Here is a 26,720-nt window from a genome sequence, read left to right on the forward strand (position 1 = left end):
AAAAATAAAGGATATGTAAAAGTCACTTGTCATTTCTGGCTCTACATTACTTGATATTCTTCATGAGAGATATGATTGACCCACTTTTTGACAGATTTGAGGTCAAGTCATTTATAACAGCTTAAATTTCTGCAATCATTTTTTGGCAAATACCGGGAATCGCAGGTCGCACACTGGCACGGATAAGCAGCAGAGGTGCGTCTATTTGTTTTTATAGAAAATTTTTATTCAACATACATTTTCCAGCAAAAAGGCAATATACAGGAATAGTTGTCGTACACTGCTGCTACACTGAGGATTTTAAAGTGGAAAAGATCAAATTAAGGTGTGATTCTGCAGGTCATCTCTGTACTGCACTTCTTAACAAGACAAACCAATGCAGTTAGTTTTTAAAAGAAAAACAATCCAAATGTAACAGAGGGGGGAAAAACCTGTCAATGGTACATCAGGAACGCAAAACAAACAAACAAACAAAAAAGAAACCTACACACAAGAAATATGAACACCTGGCTCCTTCTGTACCCAACAACAAAGGCGTGTGTTTCTCTTAAATTTTACACGTTCATATTTTTAAATATACAATTCTTAAATGTTGTCTGTACAGAGCCAGCTATGCGCTATTAGGGGTGCATTCCATCTGTGCTTTAAAAGAAAGAGAAGAAAACAAAACCTGAAATTAACAAAAGAAAAAAGAAATTCATAGGGCTTAAAGTGTTTCTTACAATGCTGGTTTTTTGTCTCCAAACAATCCTCAAACCAGTGGGGCTCTAAGTGTCTGCAGCTCCCTACCAAGCACAGCGCAGTTACTGCTCCCAACCACCAGGGGGCGACAGATTCAATCAAGAAAGAAGAGAGGTTGCAGCTTGTGTGTGTGTGTGTGTGTTTTACAAGAGGAATGACTGAGAGGAGGGGGGGGGGGGACAAACCTTTAGCAACCCCCCAGAAAACTAAAAAGGAAGTCATCAGGGAGGTAACACATATCTGTGCGTGTCTGTGTGTGTGAATGTTACCGAGCAACTCACAATCAGAAAAAAAAAGTACTTTTGCCAGACCTGAGAAACTTCTAAGATTAATTTCCAACGTTCAAGAGGAAATACAGACAAATCGTATTTTTCCCCATTTATTTTAAACAGATTCTGTTTTGCAGATTTTTTTGTTTTTAATAATACAAGGTTTGCAGAAAGAGACAAAAAAATTAATTTTTTTCCTCCAACCAAACTAAGTGGAAAAGAGAACTTGAATGTAAACTTGGAAATACTGATTTTTGTTGCTCTATAGGGATGGGAGCAGAAAATATAAGGAAACCTCATCATAAGAGCAAACCAGAGAACTTCAGGGTGGACGCCAGCCCGCAGCTGCTTTTGCAAAAATTATTAATAATTTTAAAACGACTGCATGTCTCCATCATTTTCTGCGAGTCAGTCCTCCAAACAGCACACTCATTGACCTCTGCGCACAGCAGTGTGATGCCCCTTTGAACAACTTTATTTAAAAACAACCCCACAAAAATTGTGAAGGGGGAAAAAAAGCTGTAAATGAGGTGGAAGTGAGAACTAAGCCTAGAAGTTCATATTTATATATGAAAATATTTATATATAGCATACATATTATATGCTATACTGTGTCGGGATTCCTCTTAATTTTTTTTTTTAAACCATAAAATCCAATTACACGTCTCCCATTTCTGAACAGGCAACAAAAAGCAGTCAACAGGCAGACAAGCCAGAAAAAATAACCGAACAGCCTCAAACGTGGAGGGAGACGATTTTTAAAAAAGGGGGAAAAAAGGGAAAAGAAATAAAATGTACAACAAAATAAACAGTCAGTGGTTGGTGCGGTTTATTTTGTGGTTGAATAATCCATCAGCTGCAGCAAGATCCCAATCACTGAAGACATAGTGCCGGTGTAGAGCTGTAGAGGTGTCCAGGCGGGGTGAAGTGATGAACACACACACTCTCTCTCAGTCTTTCTCACGCACAATCACACACACACACGGTTGTTGGTTACAGTCTGTGGTTATGGTTTGTTAAAGTAGGTAGGGATGAAGGCGGAGCAGGAGAGGATGAGGAGGACCAGGGGAGAAGGTGGGGGTGGGGGCTGCTTTAGTTGTGGATCTTGATTGCTTTCTCCAGGTAGGTGTAGCGACCTCTCTTTGGAGCTTTGTTGAAATGATCCAACCCTAGCCAGGGGCGCGGGTGGGACATGTTACCTGCACAGGAAGACACATCAGAGAGGCCATTAGGAGGAGTGACAGCGCCACCTGCAGTACAGAAATCACATGAACAGTAACAGGAGCAGTGGGAGTATTTCTGTAGCCCGCGTGACATCGACATTAATCTCAGGTGTCGCTGACACACCGGCCAATATTAGGAACGTGAAGAAAATAAAGTCCAGTTTTAATGATTCTGGTGACTGGGTTGGGCTACACACATCAAAACTATCGACTGCAGGGGAGCTTTTGGCCATTTTGATGCAGTTACATTACAAATAAGAACCAATCACTGCTGCAGTGAACAAAGCACCAGAGGTGCCGTGTCACACTTGTAGAAGAATCACTGGAAAGGCAGTGTGGTAAATACTAGAAATACACTTGCCAGCCGCTTTGTTAGGTACACCTGTGTAACTGTTTGTACACACACACACACACACACACACACACACACCTCTAATCAGTCAATCACATGACAGCAACTCAGTGCATTTTGCCATGCAGACATGATGAAGGTGACCTGCTGAGGTTCAAATTCAAAATCAGGGAAGAAAGGTGATTTAAGGGACTTTGAATGTAGCTTGGTTGTTGGTTTCAGACTGAGTGCTTCAGAAACTGTTGATTTGGTGGGATTTTCCCACACAACCATCGCTGGGGTTTAGAGAGGACGGTCCGAAAAAGTAAACAGGGGAGCAGTTCTCTCTCAAATAAGCACTCGTTACATCCAAGGTTACAGAAGAGCATCTCTGATTGTCATAGCCTGAAACAGATGGGCTACAGCAGCAGAAGACCAGCCCAGGTGGCACTCCTGTCAGCTAAGAACAGGAAACTGAGACTACAATTTGTAAAGGTTTGCAAAATTTGGACCACAAAAGATCAAACCGTCTTGTCTGAAGTTGATTTCTGCTGTGACATTCAGATGGTATAATGTGGCAAAAACAGAATAAAAGCATGGATCCATTCTGCCTTTTATCTACACTTCAGGCTGTTGGTAGGGGTTTAGTGGTGTGGGGGATATTAGTACCAAATTAGCATCATTTAAACACCACAGCCTCGCCAAGTATTGCTGCCGACCATGTTTATAACCATGTACTCGTCTTCTAATGGCTACTTCCAGCAGGACAGCAAATTATGTCACAAAACTCAAATCACCTCAAACTACTTTATTGAATGTGAATGAGTTCACTTTACTCAAATAACTCCCACAGTCACCAGATCTCAGTCCAGTAGAGCACCTTTGGGATGTGGTGGAACGGGAGAGTCACATCATGGATGTGCAGCCACAAATCTGCAGCAGCTGTGTGAAGCTGTCATGTCAATGTATCTGAGGAATATCTCCAGCACCTTGTTGAATCTGTGCCATAAAGAATGAAGGCAACTCTGATGGCAAAAGCAGATCCGACCCAGTACTAACACAAGGTGGCCAGTGAGTGTACATAAAAGGTCTTTAAAGTTCATTATTAGGTGGATAAACTTGTATAAATATGAGCAGCCGTGACATTGAAGTGGTGCACGACGAGGCACTGTCACAGTTTCATGCTTTTGTTTTATTTTTGTGTTTGGCTGTAGCCTGGTGTCGTTCAATCGGTGCAGTATCAGTAACAGCAGGAGTTACACTGGTATCGCTCCCAGTAGCACCGCAGGCAGTAAATACCTGGCTGTGGTTCAAAGTCCTTCAGGTTGACCTCGTACTCATCCTCATTGATGTACTGATGCCGACCCATCATCACAATTGCAAACTTGAACTGAAAACACACAGAGACACATCTGATGGTTAACTACCCCCCATGTTAACACTTTAATTATTTCAGCATCAGGAGAACGCTGTTAAGAAGAAGCAAACCAACGACGACCTACCTTCTCAAACTCTTTCTCCTGGATGTCCAGCATGGTCTGGATCCTCCTCATCACCTCCCGAAACGACTCACCCTGCACAGAGGAGAATGGGATGGCAGTGAGTCAAGAGGAAATAAAATAAATAATAATCCCCACATTATGTGGTACAAGTAAACAAAAAACACACACCTGTCTGATCTTGAGCAAGAAGGGAATCCCAAAGGTGCCAAAGACCTCCTTATGGAAGTGAGCAACAGGGATTAGCATTTCAGTGTCCTTATCCAAGTCCACCTGGTCCAAAGGAATCTCCTGAAAAAGCCAAGCAGCACAAGAGAGATGAAGGAAGAAAATAAGCTCAGATCAAACCACTGACTATAAAATTTAAAAATAAACCAACTGTTTTTACCGACACCTGGTGGTCAAAGTTTTTAACGTGATGTAATGACGCAAGAGCTACAGAGAAAACTGAGCCAGAAGCTTGGTATTTAACCTTTAACAAGCATGAAGAAGTCATACTTCTACTGCTAACTGACTGTCTGCGAGGGCAAAAATACAGTGTCGGCCTGACGGCGTGTTAAGTGGAAGTTAAGCGGTTAACATAAAATAAACGACATGGTGAAACGTGCTGAACAGGCAACGCCTCGCATAAACACTCACCTCTATTCTGAAGGTGCGGCTGGCAGCAGGAGATAAACATTCTAGCAGCTCGTCCTCCTGGTGAACTCCGATGATTTTATAGCTTACTATCTCTAACAGCCTGCAGAGGGAGAACGAGGGAGGAGGCATTAACGCTCTGCAGGAGCTTCTCAAATGCAGCAAAATCTGATTCGGACATCACACCAGGGAAAACAAGAAATTCAACAAAACTAAAGGGAAAGGTGCCAGTGCAGTCACAGAGAGCAGGTTTACAGAATGAAATGGGGCTGTGCAGGCTGCGGTTGCTGTGAGCGTTGTAATTGTCAGACTATAATTTTGTGAAAAGTGTTTAAAAAAAAAAAAAAAAAAAAAAGGAGAAGCAGCACACATTTTGCACGTGGTTAGGATTAGATTAAAAAAACCAAATCAAAGGGGTTAAACAAAAGCCAAAATGTTACCTGGATCAAGATGAGAGGAAAACTAAAGTGATAAACTTCACTACAGACGGTCTAGGCCACAACAACAAGCACTCAATCTCTAGTGATTTGCCCAGTGTCAAAGATGATGTTCAAAAAGCTAAAACGGACCATAGTGTGCTCGATTTTTTCATTTTAACTGAGTTTACCATCAGATGCAAACTCTCTGTACGGCAGAACAGCTGGAGCAGCTGTCAAAAAGTTCTGATTGCAACCACTGAGAGGAAGACAAGCAAGCCAAACACAGATGGATACCTGAGCTTCTCAGAGCCATTTTCAGACAGCTCCACAGCCTTTTTACATTCTTCCAAAAGGTCCCGCACACAGCCGTGCTTGTCAGGGTAAAGAGTAATCTCCTGCAACACAAGAAACAGTTTCATGTCTATGGTTGAATCACAGAAACATTTTTCCTCATGTAAAGGTTTTTGGGTTTTTTGAGTGTCGTACCTCCTCTCTGAACTGGCTGTTGAGCCATATGGATTTAAAACTCCTCCTGTTCTCAAAGTCTGTTATCTTCATCTTTAACTGGGAATACATAATGGAGAAAAAGAGAGAGATGAAAACAAAGTTACTCCTTTTGTGGACTCGTAGGATGTGGCCTTCGATTTTCTTCTGCTTATCTGGGGCCGGGTCACTGGGCCAGCAGCCTAAGCAGAGAAACCAAGACCTCCCTCTCCCCGAGCCACCTCCTCCAGCTCATCCAGGGGAACTCAAAAGCGTTCCCAGGCCAGTTGAGAAATGTGGTCTCCCCCGTGTGTTGTGGGTCTACCCTGTGTAACATGAACACCTCAATCTGACATCACAGTCAGATGCCCGAACCACCTCAACTAGCTCCTTTCAACATGGAGGAGCAGCGGCTCTATACCCGGTCCCTTTTAAATAGCTGAAACAAATTTTGCCTTTTGTATCTATGATCTAATTCTTTTGGTCACTACCCAAAGCTCGTGACGTAGGTGAGAGTAGGGACGTAGATCAAGATACAAATCCCCGTCGCTCATGAACAAGACACTGAGATAAGTCATCCACCTGAGGATGTAACTCGTTCCTGGTTTGCAGGAAAGATTTGAAATAAATAAGAAAGTTCTCACAACCGCTTGTGTGTTAAAAGTTCAGGTAGTCATAAAACATTTTTACCCCAATGACTTTGTTTTCTATCAGACAGCATTTTATATTTTATAACGGAGGAAAGACAAAAAGACATTTAAGATTACCAGAATTATTACCGGCACTATGAAACACTGAGCTCCTTTTCAGGGGAAACGGCAGTTATCTTACTCGAAAGAGAGAACAAAGAAACTTGAAATCCTGACACAGAAAAAGTAGACAAACCAGTCCTACCTGCTGGTAGTAGAGTTTCTTGGGCTGCCGAGGCTTGAAGAATTGCAGCAGGTCCCGCAGCGTTCCCTCATAGTTGTGTCTGAGAGGATTCCCTGGACCGTCCCTGTACCTGGCCACCACACCACCAGGCAGGGGGGGAGGACAACAAAGGGGAGGGAAGAAGGGTGGAAGGAGAAGAGAAAGAAAAATGGGAGGAAAAGAAGCAAAGAAGCAGAGGTGGAGGTGAACAGCAGAGCAAGACGAAAAAAAAAGAAGCACAGAGGGAGAGGGAAGAGTAGGAGGAAAAACAACAGAAGACAGGTGGAGGGGGGACAGGTTATGCAACATTTCTACTGACAACTGCAAGTAATCAAATCAAAGGCAAACCTGACAAAAGCTACGAGTCACAACACCATTCAAACGCGGTCTACATGTTCCTTTCTACATGTCAAACAGAATGACAGGATTTTGAGTTATTTAGGAAAAAGCAGCCTTGAAACAACACTGCATTATTCATTAAACTACAGGCCGTCTTTAGCAGATTTTCCTGGCTCCAAATGAGCCTTCTGGGAGATGACTACGCACGTCGGCGAGATCGATCAACGTACAGTGAAGGTGATGAGTCAGTTATTTGGCCCAAATCCATGTGGTTTCCTATTCTTTCTGACCATCAGATTAAGAAGCAACATAACACGATTCAGTAAATAAAACACCAAAAACAACGAAACCGGTCAGAAACATTTTGTCACAGTCCCTCTATGCAGGAAAAGCCTTTGTTTAGTATAACCTTTTTTTTGTCAAAACCACAAAAAAGGGATAATTATGCTACAGCAAAAGCATAATTACTCAGTTATGTGCAAAGCAAGAACTAAAGTTCTCTCCCTTGTAGTTGACTTCATGTTCAGTGTTGTTTCAAAGCCCTTAACTGCATTTTTCCTGACTATAAATGCCATATTTTGGCTTACAGTGAGAACAACGGCTTAAGAAGAAAAAAAAAAGAAAGACAATCACTATTATGCACTGTTATTGTTACTACATTTACGAAGAATGCAGTGTGTGTGTGTGGATGAGACAAGCCTCCTACCCCTGTGACTTGAAGAACTGCAGTAGCATGGGATCTGTGTTCAACCTCTGCGCTACAGTCTTAGCCACCTGACAAACACAAAAACAGACAGTTCATGACGGGCCTGTCAGATTTCACCTGTCAATCAAATTTCATGCTAGCAGGTGGAGGGGGTGGGGGGGCAGCAGAAATCCACTCCTGGATTAACAGTAGCAGCAAAAAATAAATAAATCAGTCTTCGTATAATGACTCGGCAGCTTCACGTGAGTATTTTTGAGTAAATCAATATTCATCCAAAGAACCTCAACCGATCGTACCTGAAAATAGTTCATGCGGTTCGACAGTGTGACCACAAAGCCGGGGTCATTGTGGATGGTCTTGTCGCAGAAAATGACGTCCACCCGGTGGTAGAGATCCCGGAAGTAGTCCTTGGCCGTAGGCAGCTCGCTGCTGTCGTTCTCTGGGTCGTCCCTGTGGTGTTGGAGAAAGGTTGGAAAGACAGTTTGAGGTACGGGTTGTGTTGTAATGACGGGAAAACGGAGATCAATGTGACAGAGGGAAGTGTGGGTGAAGTGAAGGTAGAGCTCAAGGACAGAAAGAGCAGGTCAAGAAGTAAATGAGGGCACAGACATAACAAGTAAAGCTAACAAGTTCTACAACAATTTCTCAACCAGAGCGTCATCAAAGAGAGACATTTAAAATGAAGGCAACGTGAAGTGTGTCGACCTCGGGAAGTTCTTATAATCTGGCAAAGCTCCCAATGTGAAACGCACCAAGATATCAATTTGGCAGATTTCTCAAAGCACAAGTGCCAAAACCCCCCCAAAACAACTTACTTCTGGAAGACAATGATGTCCCCGTCCATGAGCTCGTCCAGGGCCTTGTCCAGAGAGACATCATAGTCCTGTATCCGTTCTGTTAGATTGGGCTTTACTTCCTGTAACACACCAAGCATCGGGGGTTATGCAGTCAATTTATCTGCTAAGTGCAAGAGAGTATTTATTTTTGTGGCAGATGTATTAACACCAAGGCCTACATATGACAGTGTGCAAGTGTGCACAGGAGAGCCTGACACACAGCTTCTGTGCCAGATAGAGGAGCCTGAGAATGTGAGAGTGTGAGGTAGCAAGTGAGAAAGAGACAGGAGTGTGTCAGCGACTGGGCGTCACAGAAATAGATCACCTCATAGAGGATAAGGCTAGTTTCCTGCTGAAATCCTGCTCTCTCACACATGACTGGCAGCAGGTCTCCTGGTTAGAGGGCAAAAAGAGAAGCAGAGAAAAATCTCAAAATCTTTACGTTCACTGCAGACGAAGAATTCATACACTGCACCTTATGACAGGGTACTGAGGTTATAACAGAGTCAGGCTTACTTATTTTGCAGGATATAGGTGTGTAGATATGTCCACAATAATTTAAGCTTCTGGTTTTGGGGTCATACATCTTCAAGAACAACATGACATCATCTAGAAGAGAAAAACAAAACAAAACAGGGCAAGGTGAAATCAGCAGCTATACAACACGCCTGCCAAAGAAGTGGTTGAGGAGCAGTATAGCTTCAATTTGCATAAATATTGTTCAACTGAAACACTAAACAAAGCACAAAACGCCACTTATGGTTCTGCATTTGTGTCTGTTGGTGCAGTTCTCCAGCTATGCAAAGGAAAAGATTGAGCGAACTGAGAAACAAAGAGATACGTCCAAGCGTTTGCAGTTCTAGTATTTTTAACCTTTGGGTTCACTTAGTTCCACTATGAAAGGTGTTTTTCACAAACCACAAGGATCACCAACACCACGTAAACTACATTTGCGTTTTCCCCGCATGTTTCTGACGTTGAGCCCAAGTGGCAGCAGGCAGCTACAACATCGCACTACAAACAGTAGCATGCCAGAGCCTTTAATCAGCAGCCAAACACAGTGTTAATAATCATAAACACTCAGAACAGACTCATCAACATTCAAACCGATCAGTAACTATGTTATTGAGTAACTGGTACTCTATGTTTATGACTGTGACCTCTAAGGCATTGTGTCGATTATTCTTATCTACACTGTACCAACGCAGGGAGCTATGTAAGTGGAATCAGAGACTGACACCTGAAGAACAGGTTTTCTACAAAAATGATATTTTAAAAGTTTAGAAAAAAGAAAGCACTAAGACTCAAAGTCTGATGATGAGCGCCAATGGATGGAGAACTTACGGTCTTTATCAAACTTGGGTAACGTGGCCCCACTGGCTGCCATCTCTGGATCTACAGTCTCCAAAAATATTGTCCAGGGGTTCTCATTGTCACTCAAGTCGATCATCTGAAACACAAAAATGTTCAAATCTTTAAAATAAAAAAAGTTTCTTATGTTACATTTAACTGAGTCATAAACTCAGGGGTGGTCCCAGGAATTAAAGTGACATAAAACTGATGCATTATATGGAAAACTTGTAAAGAAAAAAAAGAGGATTTTTTTTAAATTTTATTTTATTTTTTTAAAAAGAGAGAGCTTTGACAGGTGATCCTATACATCGAGTAGTTATCCAGGGATTCAAATTAAACTCAATTTAGATAATGATTCATAAAAAAATAATTCAGGGAGTGATAGTTCCTTCTAGAAGGACCTTGTTTTCCCTGGCAGTTATGCAGTGCACTATTAAGGGATAAAAGCACACCCACGCTCTAAATCTTGCATATTTTTGAACTGATCTTAGCACAGTTGTTCTGGTCCACTGGCAGCTTTCTTTCATTGTTTTAATGCAAAAACTGGCTAAAGTATACAGGAATTTTTGAAGATGTGTGTCACGGCGCAAACACCTACCGACTTGTTGCAATCGGCCTCGTAGTCGAGCATGGCAGGTCGCTTGGTTCCGTTGCTACGGGCCTGCATGGGCCAGAGCCTCATCTGGTCCTGTGGAAAACCCTGCGGCACATCAATACACAAGTTTCAATTTGCGTATAAGATGTGGGAAAAGCAGAAACGTGTTGAGAAAACGACATCAAGACTAAAATTTCCAACTGGTATTTACTGATCAACCGCAGGGAGCCAGAATTTAAGCAAGTGTGTGTACACGTGTGCTCCGCACTGACAAGCTAACAAGCCCTCTCTTTCAGCCTGGGGTCAGAGCGTGAACCTGAGACGCAGCATGTGCGTGAATGCGGTTTCTTTCACAAATATTAAACTTCCACCTAGCACAAGTTACTTTGATGAAAGATAAGTTTACTGACTAAACATTTCATGCATCTTGAAATCTACAAACTAAAACTCTCCGCAGTTAATCTTAAATGGTTTATTTTATTCTTTAATAAAAAAAAGTTAGAAATTTCATCCAAATATCCATCACTATCAAAGAGCATACAGTCCCACAGATGCCTCACCATGGTCTGGGAGAGGTTCTGGACAAACTCTTGCAGCGTGGAGCTCTTCAGGACCTTGAAGACCGTGTACTTCACTTTCTCCTCGTCGTACATGTCGTTGCCCTGATGACCGCAAAACTGGTCCTCGGTCACCATCTGCCCAGAGAAGGAAGATGAACAGCATTAGTATAACTGGACCAACAACAAAAATGTGAAAAAAAGAGACTAAAGACTTCATGCAATGAAAACTCACTCCCCCACACCCAAGTTATCTCTAGATCTTGACAAAGCAAGAGCTTCATTCTTTGTATCCACACTGGTGGTGACATTTCACTGCAGCAGTCAGTAGCTAACAGCATCAAAAGTCTTTTAAGCTTTTGTCTAAGCAATCTGCTTGTCTCTCACACACACACACAAAAGAAATCATAATTATGTAGAGCTTTCTGTTTAGAGGGGTGCTCCACTGTTAAGACTTTTAATGAGGTGTCAGTTCTGATGGCTTACAGGCAAAGTGCAAAGCAAAGTTTCACACAGCCTCATTACAGCATTTAAATGTTACGCTTATCACCTCTTCAGAGGAAAATAATGAGCGTAATTAGCCTTTGTGCTGCTTTAATACTCGAACAAGTAAGTAAGTCAGAGCTGAAAAGGGTAAACCTTTATCATTTAACAAGCCATTTCCTCATTATCACTGACTGCTCTTCTCCCCCATCTCAACCACACAGAGACCGCCAAACCAGAGCAAGAACACCTGCAGTTGTGCGTGCCGCTTGTAGGTTACACAGAGTCCAACAAAACACTCGAACACTTTGCTTGACAGAAAGAAGAAGCTTCCGTTTTCCGGCCCGTCGTTAGCCCGACGATCCGATCCAACATAAATGTCTGAACGTCATCTACTCGTTTTAAAAAGGCAAAACAGTTCATTCTTATCGCACTGAAATCCAGCATTCATCCACCTATGAAACATATCTGCCCCGTCTAAAGGTGTACGATGTTATACTTTGCATAGCTTCTGACGAACTAAGCTGTTTGTGTCAGGCCTCTTATGGAGGTCGACTTTATTGGGTTCAAGTTCGAGCTTCAACAGAACAAATACACTGATTAATATGAATAAATAATCCTGCACCTTTACACACCTTAAGCAATAAACACCACACCATCCAGATTACAGTATGACGGTGTAAAATGGCACAGGCTGCTAGGTGTGGTGTTTCGACACAAATGTGGCTTTACCTGAAATCCACAAACACAGCTTCAATTTTCTCCTGTACTTCCTACACTGTAGGTTTCTCATGTGCTGTATACTAAATTATTCAGCCACCCAAGTATTTTGATCGCAAAGTATCAAAGCACCACAGAGCGCTTAAATAACCTCCGATTCCCTACCTGGACCTGCATGTAGAGGTGAGCCTCTTGGCGTTCCTTCCTTTTCTGTGCCTCCACCCTTTTCTCCTCCTGCAGACGCTCCACCAGTTGCTGGGGGATGTCCACATCGGTCATCGGCTGGAGCACCTCGCCTGAGTGTGGGTAAAACGGCAGAAGTGATCATTTAGTACAACAGTTATTCAGTACAGTCACCTCCATGTGAAAGAGGAATTTTATTTGCACTCATCAGCTCAGAGGAACCCTTCATGTGTTGCTGGGACAGTTTCTCATACCGATGTTTTTTAAATGACGAGTGAAGAAGGACGGATGTTTACTTACTGAGCTTGGACTCACGGATGTAGACCAACATGTACGCGTTGGTGCAGTGGCGGACGGAGAGGTCATCGTCGTGTCCGCCGTAGTTGTGTTCTATGGCCTCCTCCTTGGTGCATCGTGACACTACGTCATCATCAAACTTGCACCACTGCAGAAAGAGACAGAATGATAGATGGAGACAGATGGTGATTGCAGGATGGGGTCGTAGCCAGAGATGAGGAAGCCAGAGGAGGATGAGGAGCAGAGGGGAGGTAGGGGTGGGGCAACCACCAAGGATTGGAGTGGAGGGGATAAAAGAGAAAAACCAGAGAGCACTTAAGACAATCATTGTCACACAAACCCAAATGCAGAATTAAAGTAACATCACACTGATGTGTGCATATCAGAGGGGTTTACTCGATGAGTATGAGCTTAAGAGTCTGACCTGAGAGCTCGTGTTTACACTAACACATCTTTTCTGACAGCGTTTATTCCACTAAACATCTAAATTGTGAAACAACCCTTTTCTGACATTAAGTGATATCATCTCACCTGTCAGGAAGCTTGTGTGTTCTGTCATTTTCAGTATAATTATCACTGCAGACCTGGGAAGCACTTATTCTGACTCTCAACCCTTGAATCTTAATGCATGCAGCTGTATGTAATTAATAAACACTTAAGGTCAAGAGCCAAGATAACATAGCTCTGAATTCCTCCATAACATAAACTCATTTTTGTTCTTTACATTGAGTAGCATACAAACCCCAACAAATATGAATCCCAAAGCACACACCCCACAGCATTTTTGGTGAAAAGTGCAGAAAAAAAAATTGTTCTCACTATTGGATCCTTGACACTCACTTTGCCGTCTCCTTTGGGGTTAAGATAGACGACGTAGTGACCGCCATGGTTGTCCCCGCTGTGGACTAGCACAGCGTGGAGGATGTAGTTGGCTGGGTCCTTTGAGTCTGGCTTCTGGAGGAACTCATCCAGAGGTAACTGGTCTGGAAACTCAAATCTAATGAGCACAGAAAGATGGAGAGGCGTTAGAGACAAAAAAATTGAGAAGGAAAAAAAAAAGGATGAGGTAAGCAGCAGTATTTAAAAAAATGGAAAGGTAGAAATAAAAAACAAAAAATATGAAAAAACAATGTGTAGATTAATACAAAAAGGGTCAAATATCAGCCAAAAAGTAGCATAAAAATGGAAGAAATCAAGAGTAAACTTGAGCATATTCAAAACTATTGTCATTCCACACCCACACCTGTGTCTCCGTGTACGTATACAGAGCCCTCAGGATGCCAGTTGACTGTAGCATCATCACAAGGATGAGTCAGAGCTTATCGAAATGGCACAGCAGAAAGTTAAATGGTAGCGTTTGCGAAAAGTGTCACATTATTTCTGCTGGATTTTATTTTTAACACCATTAACTGTACACAGATTGATGGCACAGAAAACAATCTTGGTTCTTTTCTCACCGTCTGAATAAGCGAGGTCAGGGCAAGCTTTTCACGAGTGTAAAGCTCAAGTGACATTCCTCCTTTAACCTATGCTACAAAGGAGCAGACCTTCTCTAAAATTACATTCGAGCAGCACAGTTACTGTCTCATTGTGTGACGGGGAGTGATCTACTTTAAGCAGGGTGCGTTCTGCACAGTAATTCACAGGTAACCTTACTTCAAAAACTATTTTTAAAGCATCAGCTTGTTTTTTCCTTACCTGTCATTGATCTTGATGTTTTGGTCGGTCTGTGGGTCGTACATGAACCTCATCAGCTGCAGATGGAGGATCGGAGGGAAGGTAAGGAACTTCACTCCCTTTTCTGCTTCCTGCGACGCAAAACAAAAATGAGTCAGACATCTGGTGAGGACATCCCACTGACATTAATCCTGCCATTATAAACCCTTTCAGCTTTAGGCTGCTCATTTAAACCATATCAAAACAAGGCAGGTAAACAAGCTCCAGATCTTATTTTTAGAGCTACATATTTCTGTAGCTTGGCAAGAAAAACCGGAAACCTACTGATCCATTTGAGCACGTCTAATTTTTGGAACACCAAATATTTTTTCACAATGACATATAAAAACTAACATTTTAGTCCAATTTGCTTCAATACCAACAGCATGAAAGCAACAAGAGCCAACAAATTGCATAAATACTTCACCTGCAGCCCGTGTTCTCCTGCGTCATATTTGTTGTCTCCATCTAACTGCTCGGTTGCCACATAATCTTTGAATGACTCAAAGACTGGAAAGAAGCAAAGATTAAATTTAGAAAATCGCCGCTTTGATATGTGTGTGAAAATCATGATCATGCAGGACAAATGTGCCACTGATCAATAAAACACCACATTTATGCTACTCACTGTTCTTCTTTCCTTTTATGCTAAGCTGGATGTCATAGTAGTCCTCTATCCGCTCGGACCTGTAGTCCACATGCTTACACTGGATATATGACTGCAGAGTGACACACACACACACACACACACACACACACAGAGTCAGACTATACGATATGAGAGGCGAGTCAGAAACATTATTTCTCATCGGGTCATGTCTTGATTTACCCTCAGTCTATTCTTAAACTGGCCTTGTTCCAGGCTACATCCTGTGCTGTGTTAGCCTACATCATGTCGCTGTGTTTACAGAATCTACTGTGCGAGACGTGCTGCAGAGACATTACTGAGCAAAATAAACACTACAAATCTCCCCTCATAAGAACAATATTGCACAAAAGATATGCAAAATATGACCATAACTAAAAGGGCGAGTCAGCTAAGAGGAGGAAGAGACGGAGAAAGAGAGATGACATACCACCATCTTTCCTCTGAAGAGCTTTGGGATTGTTCCCTCAACACAAGTGCCTTTCATTTTGTTCTCTACGTTGTCCAGGAGCTGCAGTGCACACACACACACACACACACACACACAGAAACAGTAAATACTGTCAGCTGTTGTCCACCGTGCATACAGGACCTTTTTAAATGTGTATAGGAAACTCACCACTCTGCACAGCTCCTGCACATCATGTTGCATGAAGCTATCTAGTGTTTCCCACCTGCACGTAAAAACACAAACTCAAGTAAGAGAATACGACCAACCATCACAACACTTATTGTAAAATTCTGATGGTTGACCCACAAGTCAAGCATGCAAGGATCTAATAGTTTTGCTTACAACACATAATATTCTACGCAAGTCCTAACTTACCCAAAGGACTTCGTGAGCTTCTTGGTGCCAACCGGTTTGTCGCTGTGTTGCAGCTCGTAGAAAACCCTCTGCAGTGCCAGGGGGACGCTCTTAGAGGAGTCATCTCCTTCTGTGGGCATCATGTAGACCGCCTGGGAAGGATAAGGATGCTCCAGGATTACAACTTTTATATAAAACTAATCATCTTAGGCTGACTGGACTATTTTTGTGAAAACATTTACTATATTTAAACTTCGGATATGCTACTGGAAAATTTCAAGAACAGCACTTTGATCGTAGAATTAAAAGGGCCAGCATGGGAGCAATGAAACAAAAGCAGCAACTATAGTAGAACGTTACAAATAAATAAATAAATAAATATGCATGTCATAAATATATATATATTTTTCAATATGTAGACGATGACATTTGAAACTGTTTCAATGCTCATTTCCTCTAGTTTTAATACTGATTACATTGACGCCTTCTAACCCTCCGACTGTTGACACACACTGCGGTGCCCACAGCGTCGTCTTCTTCCCTTTACTCATCTCATTCGCCCTGGGTCAGTAGCATTTTCTTGGCAGTAGGAAGTTGGCAAGTGCAGAGCTTAACAACTGAGCTTGTTGGCTAAAGAAAACCGCAGGCATGTCTATTGGAAATATTTCGCATTTGGGGGAAATAAACACAAGAAAGCCGATATACAAGATCCACTCATTTAACCAAGCACCTGAAAGGTGGAACTACTATATCAAGAATTAAGAGCTTTGTTTACCTCATGTCATATTACAACCTGGTTATTCTTACTTGGATGAAAAATTTAAAGCTTTATGACCTTATTTAAAGTGGTGCTGAAAATCAGGGGGTTTAAAGGTATTTTAAATAATCAAATCTATTATGTTAAGAACCCTATAACAGATAAGAAAAACAGCCACAGCCACACACAGTCATTAGAAGCCACAAAACAAAACCTTACCCGTCGTAGCTGGTTGGTGAAGAAGAGTGTCTGTAGCAGGCTGTTCATGTAGCAGGTCGCTCCTTGGTTCTTAAGTCCAACATAGCCTGTGTGTTTCTTTGAATCCCAGCTGGTTACAGAGACGAAAAACTTCAGTTAGTTATAAATCATAAACCCTGAACAGAACAGAGAAAATGCACATGGGAAATAGTTTATAAAGACAAAAATAAACGGCTCAAATAGAACACAACATACGCCACTCCGTGTGGGGCATCTGCCTGGACGTAGACTTCAAATGTAACTTTGTCGTCGTCGATGAAGCCCCTCTCTGGATCGGTCACATCCTGAAATGCATCATTGCAAAACAGTTAATCTTTTTAAGAATAGCAATTTGTAGTAATGAAAGAATACAACCAGGCCCAAACAAACGGTTAAAAAAGTGGTAACTGCTGAGCGAGAAGAAAAAAGACCCCACCAACACTCACAGCAAAAATATTCCACTGTTTCTTTGACAAAAGTAACAGTACATTAATTTCTGACAGGTTTGTGTACTTACACTCCAGGACATAAAGTTGGAGAAACCCCAATCGTTCTCTTTGTGGAAGAACAGGTGACTGATCCTGCGGCTGAATGACTTCTCGTCGTCTTTGTGGTTAATGATCTTTAGCATGGCCTGTGCGTGGCAAGACCATGACCTGAAACACCAAAGACACGACACCTGAATACTAAAGAACTGTTTAAAAGTTGTATTATTTCCTCAGGAACATTTTGGCGGCACTGAAATCGGCACATTTAGAAAACTGCGTAGGCTGCGACGTTAAACATAGGAGAGCAGGACCGGCAACCTGTGCAAACTTATGAGCTAAGTAAGCCATCCAACACTGTTCCACTTCAGCTACTGAAAAACATAAAACAGTGTTGTGCACGGTAACAGGATAAAGCATCAGATGCTAATTTTACATCCTTCCACACCATTAACCAAGATATACCCAAATCACCAACAGCATCTATACATCTCTCAGAGTGGCGTTACAAACTCAATCAATCTATAAGCCTCACATTTACATCTGTGCCCTCCCACAGCCTTCAGTTTACACACCAAAGATATATTATGAAGAGAAAATATAAACCCAAACACACAAGGGTATTTAAAAACAACAACCCCCACCAGGGAAATAGGGCTGACAACACATTTTCTAAATGAAGTTATACAGCTGAGTTGCACAAAAAAAAAAAAAAAGAAAAGGGCAAAAAAAGTGACATTCGATTGTGAAAAATGATATTTAATTGTGGGAACTGGCAGCTGTTTGTCTCAAGAGCGGCACAGAAAACAAAAGCTGGGTTGCCACCAGAGCAGTGGTTAAAACCAGCAGCTGTGACCCCGTTAATGCAGCAATACCCAACCGCAACACAGGACGGCTGGGCTGTAATGTCGGAGCACGAAAGCTGTGCAGGTTTCAACTCCTACTACTTCACACAGGGAGCGACGGGAAAGTGGTGAAGGCTTTAGCCTGCCACAATCAGCTAATATGTATCGTCTCGACGACTCGATAACAATAATTCAACAACCACTGTGTGGCAATGATGGGAGAAGATTCCCAATCCAACTCTGCTCCAGTAATCAAAGAAAACCCCTCTTTACATGGATGCACCTACAGGAGCAGTTATGATTGTGGCATGATGTTTGGATTTTTGCAGCTATAACACAGTGAAATGGAGCAAAACCTGCGTCTTTTTCTTGAGGAATAATTTGCTATATGTTTTAAAGTATTTTGACAACACCAGTAAAAAAACAACAAAGATGTCATAGGTGTAAACCTTCAAACAGCGGGCTGCCTGCTGCTCTGGCAGGTATCCTTCTGTATAGGACACGAGTGAAGAAACAGAGCAGAATATTTAAAAGTGCTCTAATTGTGTAGTTAAGTTAACATTAAATACCAGAGCTTTGCTAGTCCCAGCTATTAAGCCGACTGGGAAAGAGGAAGATGCTGCTGAAAAACTAGACATATGGAAGAAGCTTTGACTGTCTAATATGAAGCTGAAAAGCACAGAAACGATGCAGCAGGATTGCCTCTTTACCTTTCACTAAATTAAAAACATAAATCCAGTTCTAATCTAATTTCACCGGCTCCAAACTTGACTGTGTGCAGTCTTAACAAATATGTTTTCCCATTAGCAGCTGCATTTTGCAAAACAGCAATAAAAAGCATTTCCACTGCAGTCTCACAGTATGGGATAACTGCGCCGAGCTGCTGCGGTCCTGCCAGGTACCAGAGACGACCACAACCACTGTGCGTCAGGCCTCCTGGCTACACACTAAAACCTCACTTTCACTTCACTCACTCAGAACATCATATATCATATGAGATACTTGAGAGTTTTTACTGCAGCTTCGGCACATCTCAATTCGGGGCTCTAGGTAAACTACATCCCTCGAAGCAGTGTAGTGGATAACACATCTGCAGGAAGTTCTTCACAGCACCACTGATCCCAACTTACAGTAGAAAAACCTACTGCAACTTTCAAAGCAGCAGAATTTCCAAGAGAGCATAAAGTGAGTTGATAATCACAGCTTATATCAAAAGGCCCACATCCCAAATCCCTCTTACGTACGTGGAATCTGACTCTGCATTACACTGCAGGAAGAAGCCCACGCTCTTCTGGTGTGGTCGGTCAGGATAGAAGCGCGGCATCACCATTATCTTCCAGGGAAGGTTCCGGACAAAGCAGGACGGGCTGAGCACTGACTCGCTCAGGCGGCTGAAGCGCTCCACCACGAACCGGAAGGTCGCCTCCGACCGCCAGCTAGTGTCTGTGAGAAGACGGGAGGGTGACGCGTTAAGAGGGGGATGAGAAGATTTGGTGTGTAACAGATTCCCTCTGATTCACTGAGAACTTTTAATGCGATACAGCACTTCTGCTTTATTTGCCCAGTGATCCAAATAATTGGGGTCAGAACTGTCATTATTCCTGAACACCTGCAATCCGACAACAGAAATTCGAGACAGAGTTCCACCCCACATGTTTTGGCAGTAGACGGTTGCTGCAGTCGAGCAGGGGTTAGCCTAAACTGCCCACTATGATGCAACAGTGGTGCAGCACGGTGCTGCGGCACCATTTGATTTTTATTGACCTCATAAGTTATGTTTAACTCACGCTAAAGAATGTAAAAGACATAATTACAAGTTACTTCAAACAACTTCTGAAAACTGGCAGAAGTAAGAGAGCTTACAATTAAATTAAGTTAGAGAAAATACTGTTTAAATTTAATTCATACACTGCCAATAAATAACAAGGACAAGAGTCTTTATGTTTTCCCACTGACAAGCTGTCATCATTTGAGTTACTACATATAAAGACATTAACTTCAGGTGTAATTTCAACCAGACGACCTACAGTTTCTTCTACTCGAAAAGCTTTAAAGAAACTAAAGCGTTTGCAGAGGTGCACATAATCCTCACCATCCTCCATGTCCTCCTCTGTATTGTTGTGTCCGTCTGCCATGGCCACGTTACCATTGATCACTGGGTTGGCGGGGATTCTTGGAGGATCATCTGTATCCCCAGCTACACAGGGAGAGATAAACAACATAATAAGGCTGCATGGATATGGCGTTCCTGGATAGATTAACATGCTAGAGACACTTTTTTTTTCCTTTACTTGGGGTAAATGTGGCTGAAAACTCTGCATTCCCAACTCGCAGGTGTCAAAAGGTCAGGAACATGCGATCGAAAATCCCTCTAGGATTAATAAAGCGTGGCAAGTACTTTTATATGTTCATTTTATAATTTTAAACCAAAATAACAAATCTGGACAATGTGAGTAGACAGAGAAGTACAACTTAAGCGTCCTCTTATTCTCCCATTAATGCCATTTTTAGTTTCAGGTTTGGGTCACAACTGATTTTATATTATATATATATATATATATATATATATATATATATATATATATATATATATATATATATATATATTGTGGGGGATCCTTCTTTTACCTTTTTCTTCACTTTAATGGGAAAACCCTGCTGACACGGGATTTTAAGCCTCCTTTCTCAGTCTGTGTATGACAGAGTGAGAGCAACAGAAAGCGAATGTGTGAGTGTGTATGTGTGTGTATGAGCATAACAAAGGCCCAGCAACACCAACAGTAGGCTGGGTAATTACGGATACAATGCAGGATTAAGCAGCAAGTCATCATTCAGACAAAACACACGCGTACAGGGGACAATAATTATCCCAGCTCGGCAGCTCGACGCACAGTCTAATTTACCAAAACACGCCGATGAGGGAATCAGATGCGCGCTGAATCGACTTCAAGGAGTGAGTGAAATCTGCCCGGATCCTGTGATGTCCCAAAATGGGTTGCTTTGTCACCTCGTCTCTCGCACAAAGTTTTGCGTGTGGCACTCCTCTGTGTCGGTCTACAGGTAACGCTGCTGACCGAATCCTCCAGGAGGCTGACCGAATCCTCCAGGAGACTGACCTCATTTACCCAAGCAGATTACACCATGCTATTGGGCTCCGTCAGTCAGCTCCATGACAACCTTTTGTCCCGCCCACTGTGTCAATCTATGCCGAAATGTATTTATTAATGGCTCTGTCACCAAAAACTGCAACAGTAAGAGCTGGGTGTTTTACTTATGGGACAAAAATCCACAAAGAGCAAGACTGCAGAGCTTACCCCGACTGGCTTAAACTATAAAGAGAATAAAAATGAACCCCTGTGATTTAGCTGAAGTCTCACTATAGCTGCAGTAACCCTCAAGTGAAAAGTTTTTAGAGAAAAAAAAATGCTAATCTTTTCCAATCTTATGAAGCTGAAATCCTTTGGACTAAAAGTAGCAAATGTTTGTCAATAATCACACTCAATCTTCTCCTCTAAAATACAAACTTTATGCTGAGCAAACGGAAAAAACACTCCAGATGTGTGGTTAACTCACACCAAAAAGGTTATAACTACACGGTTGATCTTGTTACAGTGACTTGGCACTAGGAGGCTACAATGCAGTTTGCTGCATCAGGCCACACTAAGCTGTGTTCCTGTACTTTGAGCAAACTGGCCCAAAATGCCCATGAACAATATTAAGTCATCACCATTGTGCCAATTGTACCCCTTAGTCTTGTATTTCTGAGAACCTTTTGAATATAAAGGCATCAAGATTGTTCAATATTAATTTTTAGAGGGACCCATTTAAAAGCTTGGCCAGCCATGTGACAGCAACAGCCCTGCTTTTAAATTAGAGTGCGGAGACACACAAAAAAACAAAAACACAAAAAAAGGCAAAATGACTTAGCTATGCCAAATGAGTGATGGTGGGGCTGCAACTGCATGGCGCCTCATACCATAACGGAAATGGAGTGTGGGAGTGTGTGTGTGTGGTGCTTCTGAGAGAAGTCAGAAGCACCAGTGAACAGTTTGTTATGTCAACTTGTCTTCACTGTCCTTGTAAGGCTTCAGTGCACCTAAGGATAAGGTATGATAGGTGAACTACCAAATAAAAGAGGGGGGTGGGGAAGTCCGCTAAATGCACCTGCTACTAGTGATTAGTGTTACAATGAATCATCAAACAATGCAAATGTTATGCCTGGTCATTTCTTTATTTACTCCACAGCATGCATGTAACTGCTTAAGGTCATTTGTATAATACGTGCTCCCAAATAACAAGCAAAAGCGTGTGAAAACATAGTAAAACTAAAATGTTTGAATGACGCAGTGAAAGTGTCCACTGGTCCCTATACTCAGCCCCAAGTTGACATCAGTGTAAACTTAATAAAAATGCTGGTAGTGCTGTGTGTGCAGACTGCTTAAATGACCGCCTCGGACTCCAAACTGGACCCCCAAAACGAAAAAAAAAAGAACAAGAAAAAAAAACAGATCATTAAAAATGGCGAGCTCCATGCCTTTTGGTCTTCCATACAATGAAGCAGCAAATCCCCGCGCTGCTTCTGTGCGGGCCTGGCTTACCGCAGCGGCGACTACCGTTACTTGCCAGCGCTGCTCCACGTTTCACGTAACGACACTAAATACCAGGATATAAATTAACATAAAACGGAATAATGTACGCTTGGTGTTCCACATTGTTATTATTTCAGCAGGATAGCTAAAAATGTAGTGTGTTAGCTAACACAGGATTGACGCATCTGCGTTCCCGTTAGCCACCTTAGCAAACACTAGCCACAGATTCACCTCAAGGCCTTTATTAGCCAACATTAGCTGGAGTCAAGAAGTACTAGCTATTGATGTAGATTTACTGTTAGAGGAATCATTTTACCCTCAGCTGCTAAATTATAATCGTGAGATAAAATTTAGACACAAGCTAAAAGCTCGGAGAAAAAAATTCAAGGCCCGGCTCTCGGGCAAAAGGCAAAATCTTAACGATGCAAAATACAAGCCACCATTTTGGAACGCCACACACCCCCTCCGTGCACTAGTTGGCTAGCTAGCTAGCATGCTAGCTAGAGAAAGAACGTAACGAGGTGCGCCTTGGAGCTAATTGACTAGCTCAATATTAGCAGCCGCGCTAGCACCGTTCTTCGCGTTTTACAAGGCGTAACGCGCAAAGTGGATGTTAGTGAAGCAGATACTCTGTTACAATATGGTAACATGTCAAACTTTGGAGATATACCTAACATATTTTTACCCAAATGGTCAACCGATCTCTTTAGCCATTTAGAAACCAGCATTTAATGTACGAGCAATCACACGATGCTAACGCACACGCTCTCTTTTAGAGGCTGAACCAACGTCACTTGTCGAACAACAACTAACAGACTAAAGTTTAACGTTATCAGTAAAAAATAAAAACATATATATCACTACTTTATTCGCGGGAGAAGTGATGAACGCAGCTAGCGATAGCTGTCAAAATCACCTCAAAAGCCCACACAGCCAAGTCAGAGCAGAGAGATTAATTTACCTTAGCGTTGGATCCGTGTTAATTGCAACACTAAGCAGACTGTTTACAAACACTTGGGCCACGAACAAGCATCGGGCCCGGAATTCTGTGAGTGCAAGCGGATTCTAGACGGCGGTGATTTGGCAATCTCGAAGCAACAAGCCGACGAACTGTTTATTTGGAGATACGGTTGCCGATCAGAATGAATGATTTATGCGGCTAATCTGCGACAATGTGCGGGGAAAATGCCACCGGTTCTGGATAAACCTGCAAACAGCTGAATATCGCAAGCAAACGAAGATCGTTAAGGACTCGGTTTGCTTGTAACGCAAAATGAGGTCAGCTGAATACAAGTATGCTGCATCGGACGCACAATCAGCAAAAAAAACCAACCGGCTATCTCTGCTAGCTGCAGGCCTCCGTGTTTACCGAGATGTTGGGCTCCGTTAATGCGGATAAAATTCCGTGCATTTCTCGTGCAAATGTTAACTTATGGCACAAACCTGGTAAAAAAAAGATTAAAAAAAGTCCGTTCACTTTACTCGGGGCCATTACTTACCTTCCATCTCCATGTCCTCCGGTTCACTGAGCTGCTGCTCGCCGGCTTTCTGTTGCTGCTGCTGCTGCGTGTGGTGATGGTGGTTCATGTTGGCAGGCGGCGGTGTTGTTGTTGTAGGTGTGATGCGGTGTTCCCTGTTTTCTCTGTTGCCCTCGACCTTGTCCAGGGTCGACTCGGTGGGGAACCGGGTTCTGGACTGCTGGTGAGGTGTAGTGGGATGCGGAGGTGGGGACAGGTCGAGCCTTGGCGGCCGGGCCTGCTCTGTTGCGAACTCGGCCTTGTCCGCTGTCAGCGCCGGGGAGTGAGGAGGGGAGGTCGGCGGGGGAGCGGGTAGAGAAACGCGGACGTATTTGCTCGCTATTCGCCCAATCTCGGCGCCTTTGGTGGGTGCGAGTCGCTGGTTGACGGCAGGGGTTGCGATGGATGTAATTAGGGGAGGGCGGGGGGACTCCGAAATCGGAGGCCCGCTGAAATTAGCTAAATCAATCCGGGTCTACCCCGGGAAATGTGGGGCAATAAGAGAACTCTGAGCACGACCTGCACCGTCAGGTACAAATACCCTGTTTCAAGCTAGCGCTAAGCTACCTGACACTAGGCAGCCAAATGGTATTAAAGGTACGACAATGAAAACAAAGGCTCATTTGCTATACACACACATTCAACAACTTTGCCTGCGATATCCCCAGTCTGTGTGCTCCTCCGATTGTCCCTCGTCTGGGGGAGAGCGGAGGAAAAAGCTATCCATTCAAACCAGCTTCCCAATACGGAATAGCACTGATGTTAACGTTAATTTAGAAGTTCACGGAGACGAGAGTTTGCGCGGCCCGACATAAACCAAAATCCTCCAAACCGCCCTAACACGACAGACGACGAAACGCTGCAGCAGCTCGTTGCATTTCTAGCTATTCCCCTCGCTTCTCGTGAAGAATGTGCCCGGTCATACAACGCTAGCCTGAGCTGTGCGGCTCCCTCAACCCGCTCCTCCCGTTTGGTTTGTGATGTCTGAGGTAAATCTCAAAATGGCGGTCGCGCTTTTCTCTGAAATGTCACATCCGCATGGAGATCCAAACACGGGCCCATCCCCGAGCCAGCTTCTCCATCCACGCGAAATCACACAGGCCGGGTCGTGTGTGTATTAAAGGGAGAGGAAATATAAGAGCTAACGACAATTATTACACGAGTGGGATTGGTTTAATGGCTGTACGTGGCGTGACATTGATTTGAATGGGAGAAATCGCTGAGCTGTGGGGCTAAACTGTGTAAATACGTGGTAATAGCGTGTGTGTGACGTTTAACCCAGCAAGGTGACAAAACCAAAAGTTTTCATTGAGCACTTCTGAACAGATTTACTTAAAAAAAATTAAATCCGTGCTTTCAGAAACATTGTATGGACACACAACATGATTCAGTCAATAAAACTGTAAAACCACGTGGTTTTCACTGGCATTAAAGACAGGAACCCATTTACACAAGCGGGACTTTTATTTTATAGTGAACACGAATATTTTTTTCCAACTATTGTGCCTGCACAGCTGTGTTAAATTAACTTTTAATATCACACCATGGACAGCTCGAGTCATTACCAGTTATTTTATTTATTCAATTTTGTATTTTAATTTGTGTTTACCTGGTTATCAGTTTCATTCAACATGTGTGTTAACTTTATGGACTTGGGTTTTCAAGAACTTGCGTGCACTTTCATGCTTGGATGCACTATATTACTTGAGATTTAACTAAAACAGAACAATTAAAAAAAAACTGAAATGGAAAAACAACAACTGCGCAATGTATTTAGAATATAATATCATATCCACCAAATAAAATCTACTGCCTTCCAAGGTTATTATAATAAGAAGTCCAAAGTAAACTCGATTCCAGTGAAACATTTTAGTTAACTAAAAGTATAAAATAAACTTTTGAATAAAAGTAACTAAAATCACATTTTAAAAAAATGAGGAAATATCCTTAGCTTTAATAGTTTGATTATAACAACAACAATACTACTACTAATAATAATAATAAAGACTCTTTGTTTATTCAGACTCTTGATGCCTGCAACAGTGGGTCAAATGAGTCAGATTTTCCTAGGTTGTGCCTGGCAGTTGCCCTTCATGCAATAGTAATGAAAAAAGACTAAAACTAACACTGAAACTAGTAAAAACTAAACTACAACGTAACATTTTCAAACAATAAAAACTAAACTGAAACAGGAAAATCAGCAGACGTGAACTAAATTGAATTTAAATAAAAGTCAAAAACTAATTGGAAAATACAATACTATAGTAAAACTGCTGCCTTCCCTCTCTAAGACCATGTGATTTACTTAAGAGCTGATCGCCTGCCGGGTCAGGAACGCGTTAATAAAGTAAACGCACATTTTGGATTAATTTCCAGATTTTACTATTAACAAGTATCTTTTCCTTCTTCTTCTTTTGGCTGCTTGCTTCTCCATCTCACCTGTAACCCCCATCATTCTCCTCCACCCATCTTCCTTTGTGACAGATATGATATGCACCAACCTTCTGCATATCATCCTTCACAACATCCACGAATCTTCTC

At 42.4% G+C, this 26,720-nt stretch overlaps 1 protein-coding gene across 4 annotated transcripts; it reads right to left on the minus strand.

Moving 5' to 3' along the window:
• Positions 1-204: 204 nt before the first annotated feature.
• On the minus strand, positions 205-25,192 carry usp7 (ubiquitin specific peptidase 7 (herpes virus-associated)). Of its 4 annotated transcripts, none has more exons than XM_006798033.3 (31): positions 24,162-25,192; positions 20,166-20,270; positions 19,318-19,516; positions 17,261-17,399; positions 16,960-17,048; positions 16,726-16,834; positions 15,771-15,901; positions 15,564-15,618; positions 15,375-15,455; positions 14,927-15,017; positions 14,726-14,808; positions 14,281-14,390; positions 13,423-13,579; positions 12,586-12,730; positions 12,268-12,398; positions 10,903-11,037; positions 10,346-10,447; positions 9,739-9,844; positions 8,911-9,003; positions 8,720-8,787; positions 8,374-8,474; positions 7,855-8,008; positions 7,559-7,626; positions 6,496-6,604; positions 5,605-5,682; positions 5,413-5,513; positions 4,703-4,802; positions 4,235-4,354; positions 4,067-4,138; positions 3,864-3,954; positions 205-2,209 (listed from the first exon to the last, which is right to left on the minus strand). In XM_006798033.3, the coding sequence occupies exons 1-31, from the start codon at positions 24,247-24,249 to the stop codon at positions 2,103-2,105; spliced, it is 3,318 nt and encodes a 1,105-aa protein (XP_006798096.1). In that variant the 5' UTR covers positions 24,250-25,192; the 3' UTR covers positions 205-2,102. The 4 variants fall into 4 exon arrangements, with proteins under 4 accessions (XP_006798096.1, XP_006798095.1, XP_006798094.1 ...); XM_006798032.3 differs by having other exon boundaries at positions 6,496-6,598; positions 13,402-13,579; XM_006798031.3 differs by having other exon boundaries at positions 13,402-13,579.
• Positions 25,193-26,720: the final 1,528 nt, after the last annotated feature.

Source organism: Neolamprologus brichardi, chromosome 4 (genome assembly GCF_056152115.1).
Source record: "Neolamprologus brichardi isolate AB-2024 chromosome 4, ASM5615211v1, whole genome shotgun sequence".
NCBI classification, from domain to species: Eukaryota; Metazoa; Chordata; class Actinopteri; order Cichliformes; family Cichlidae; genus Neolamprologus; species Neolamprologus brichardi.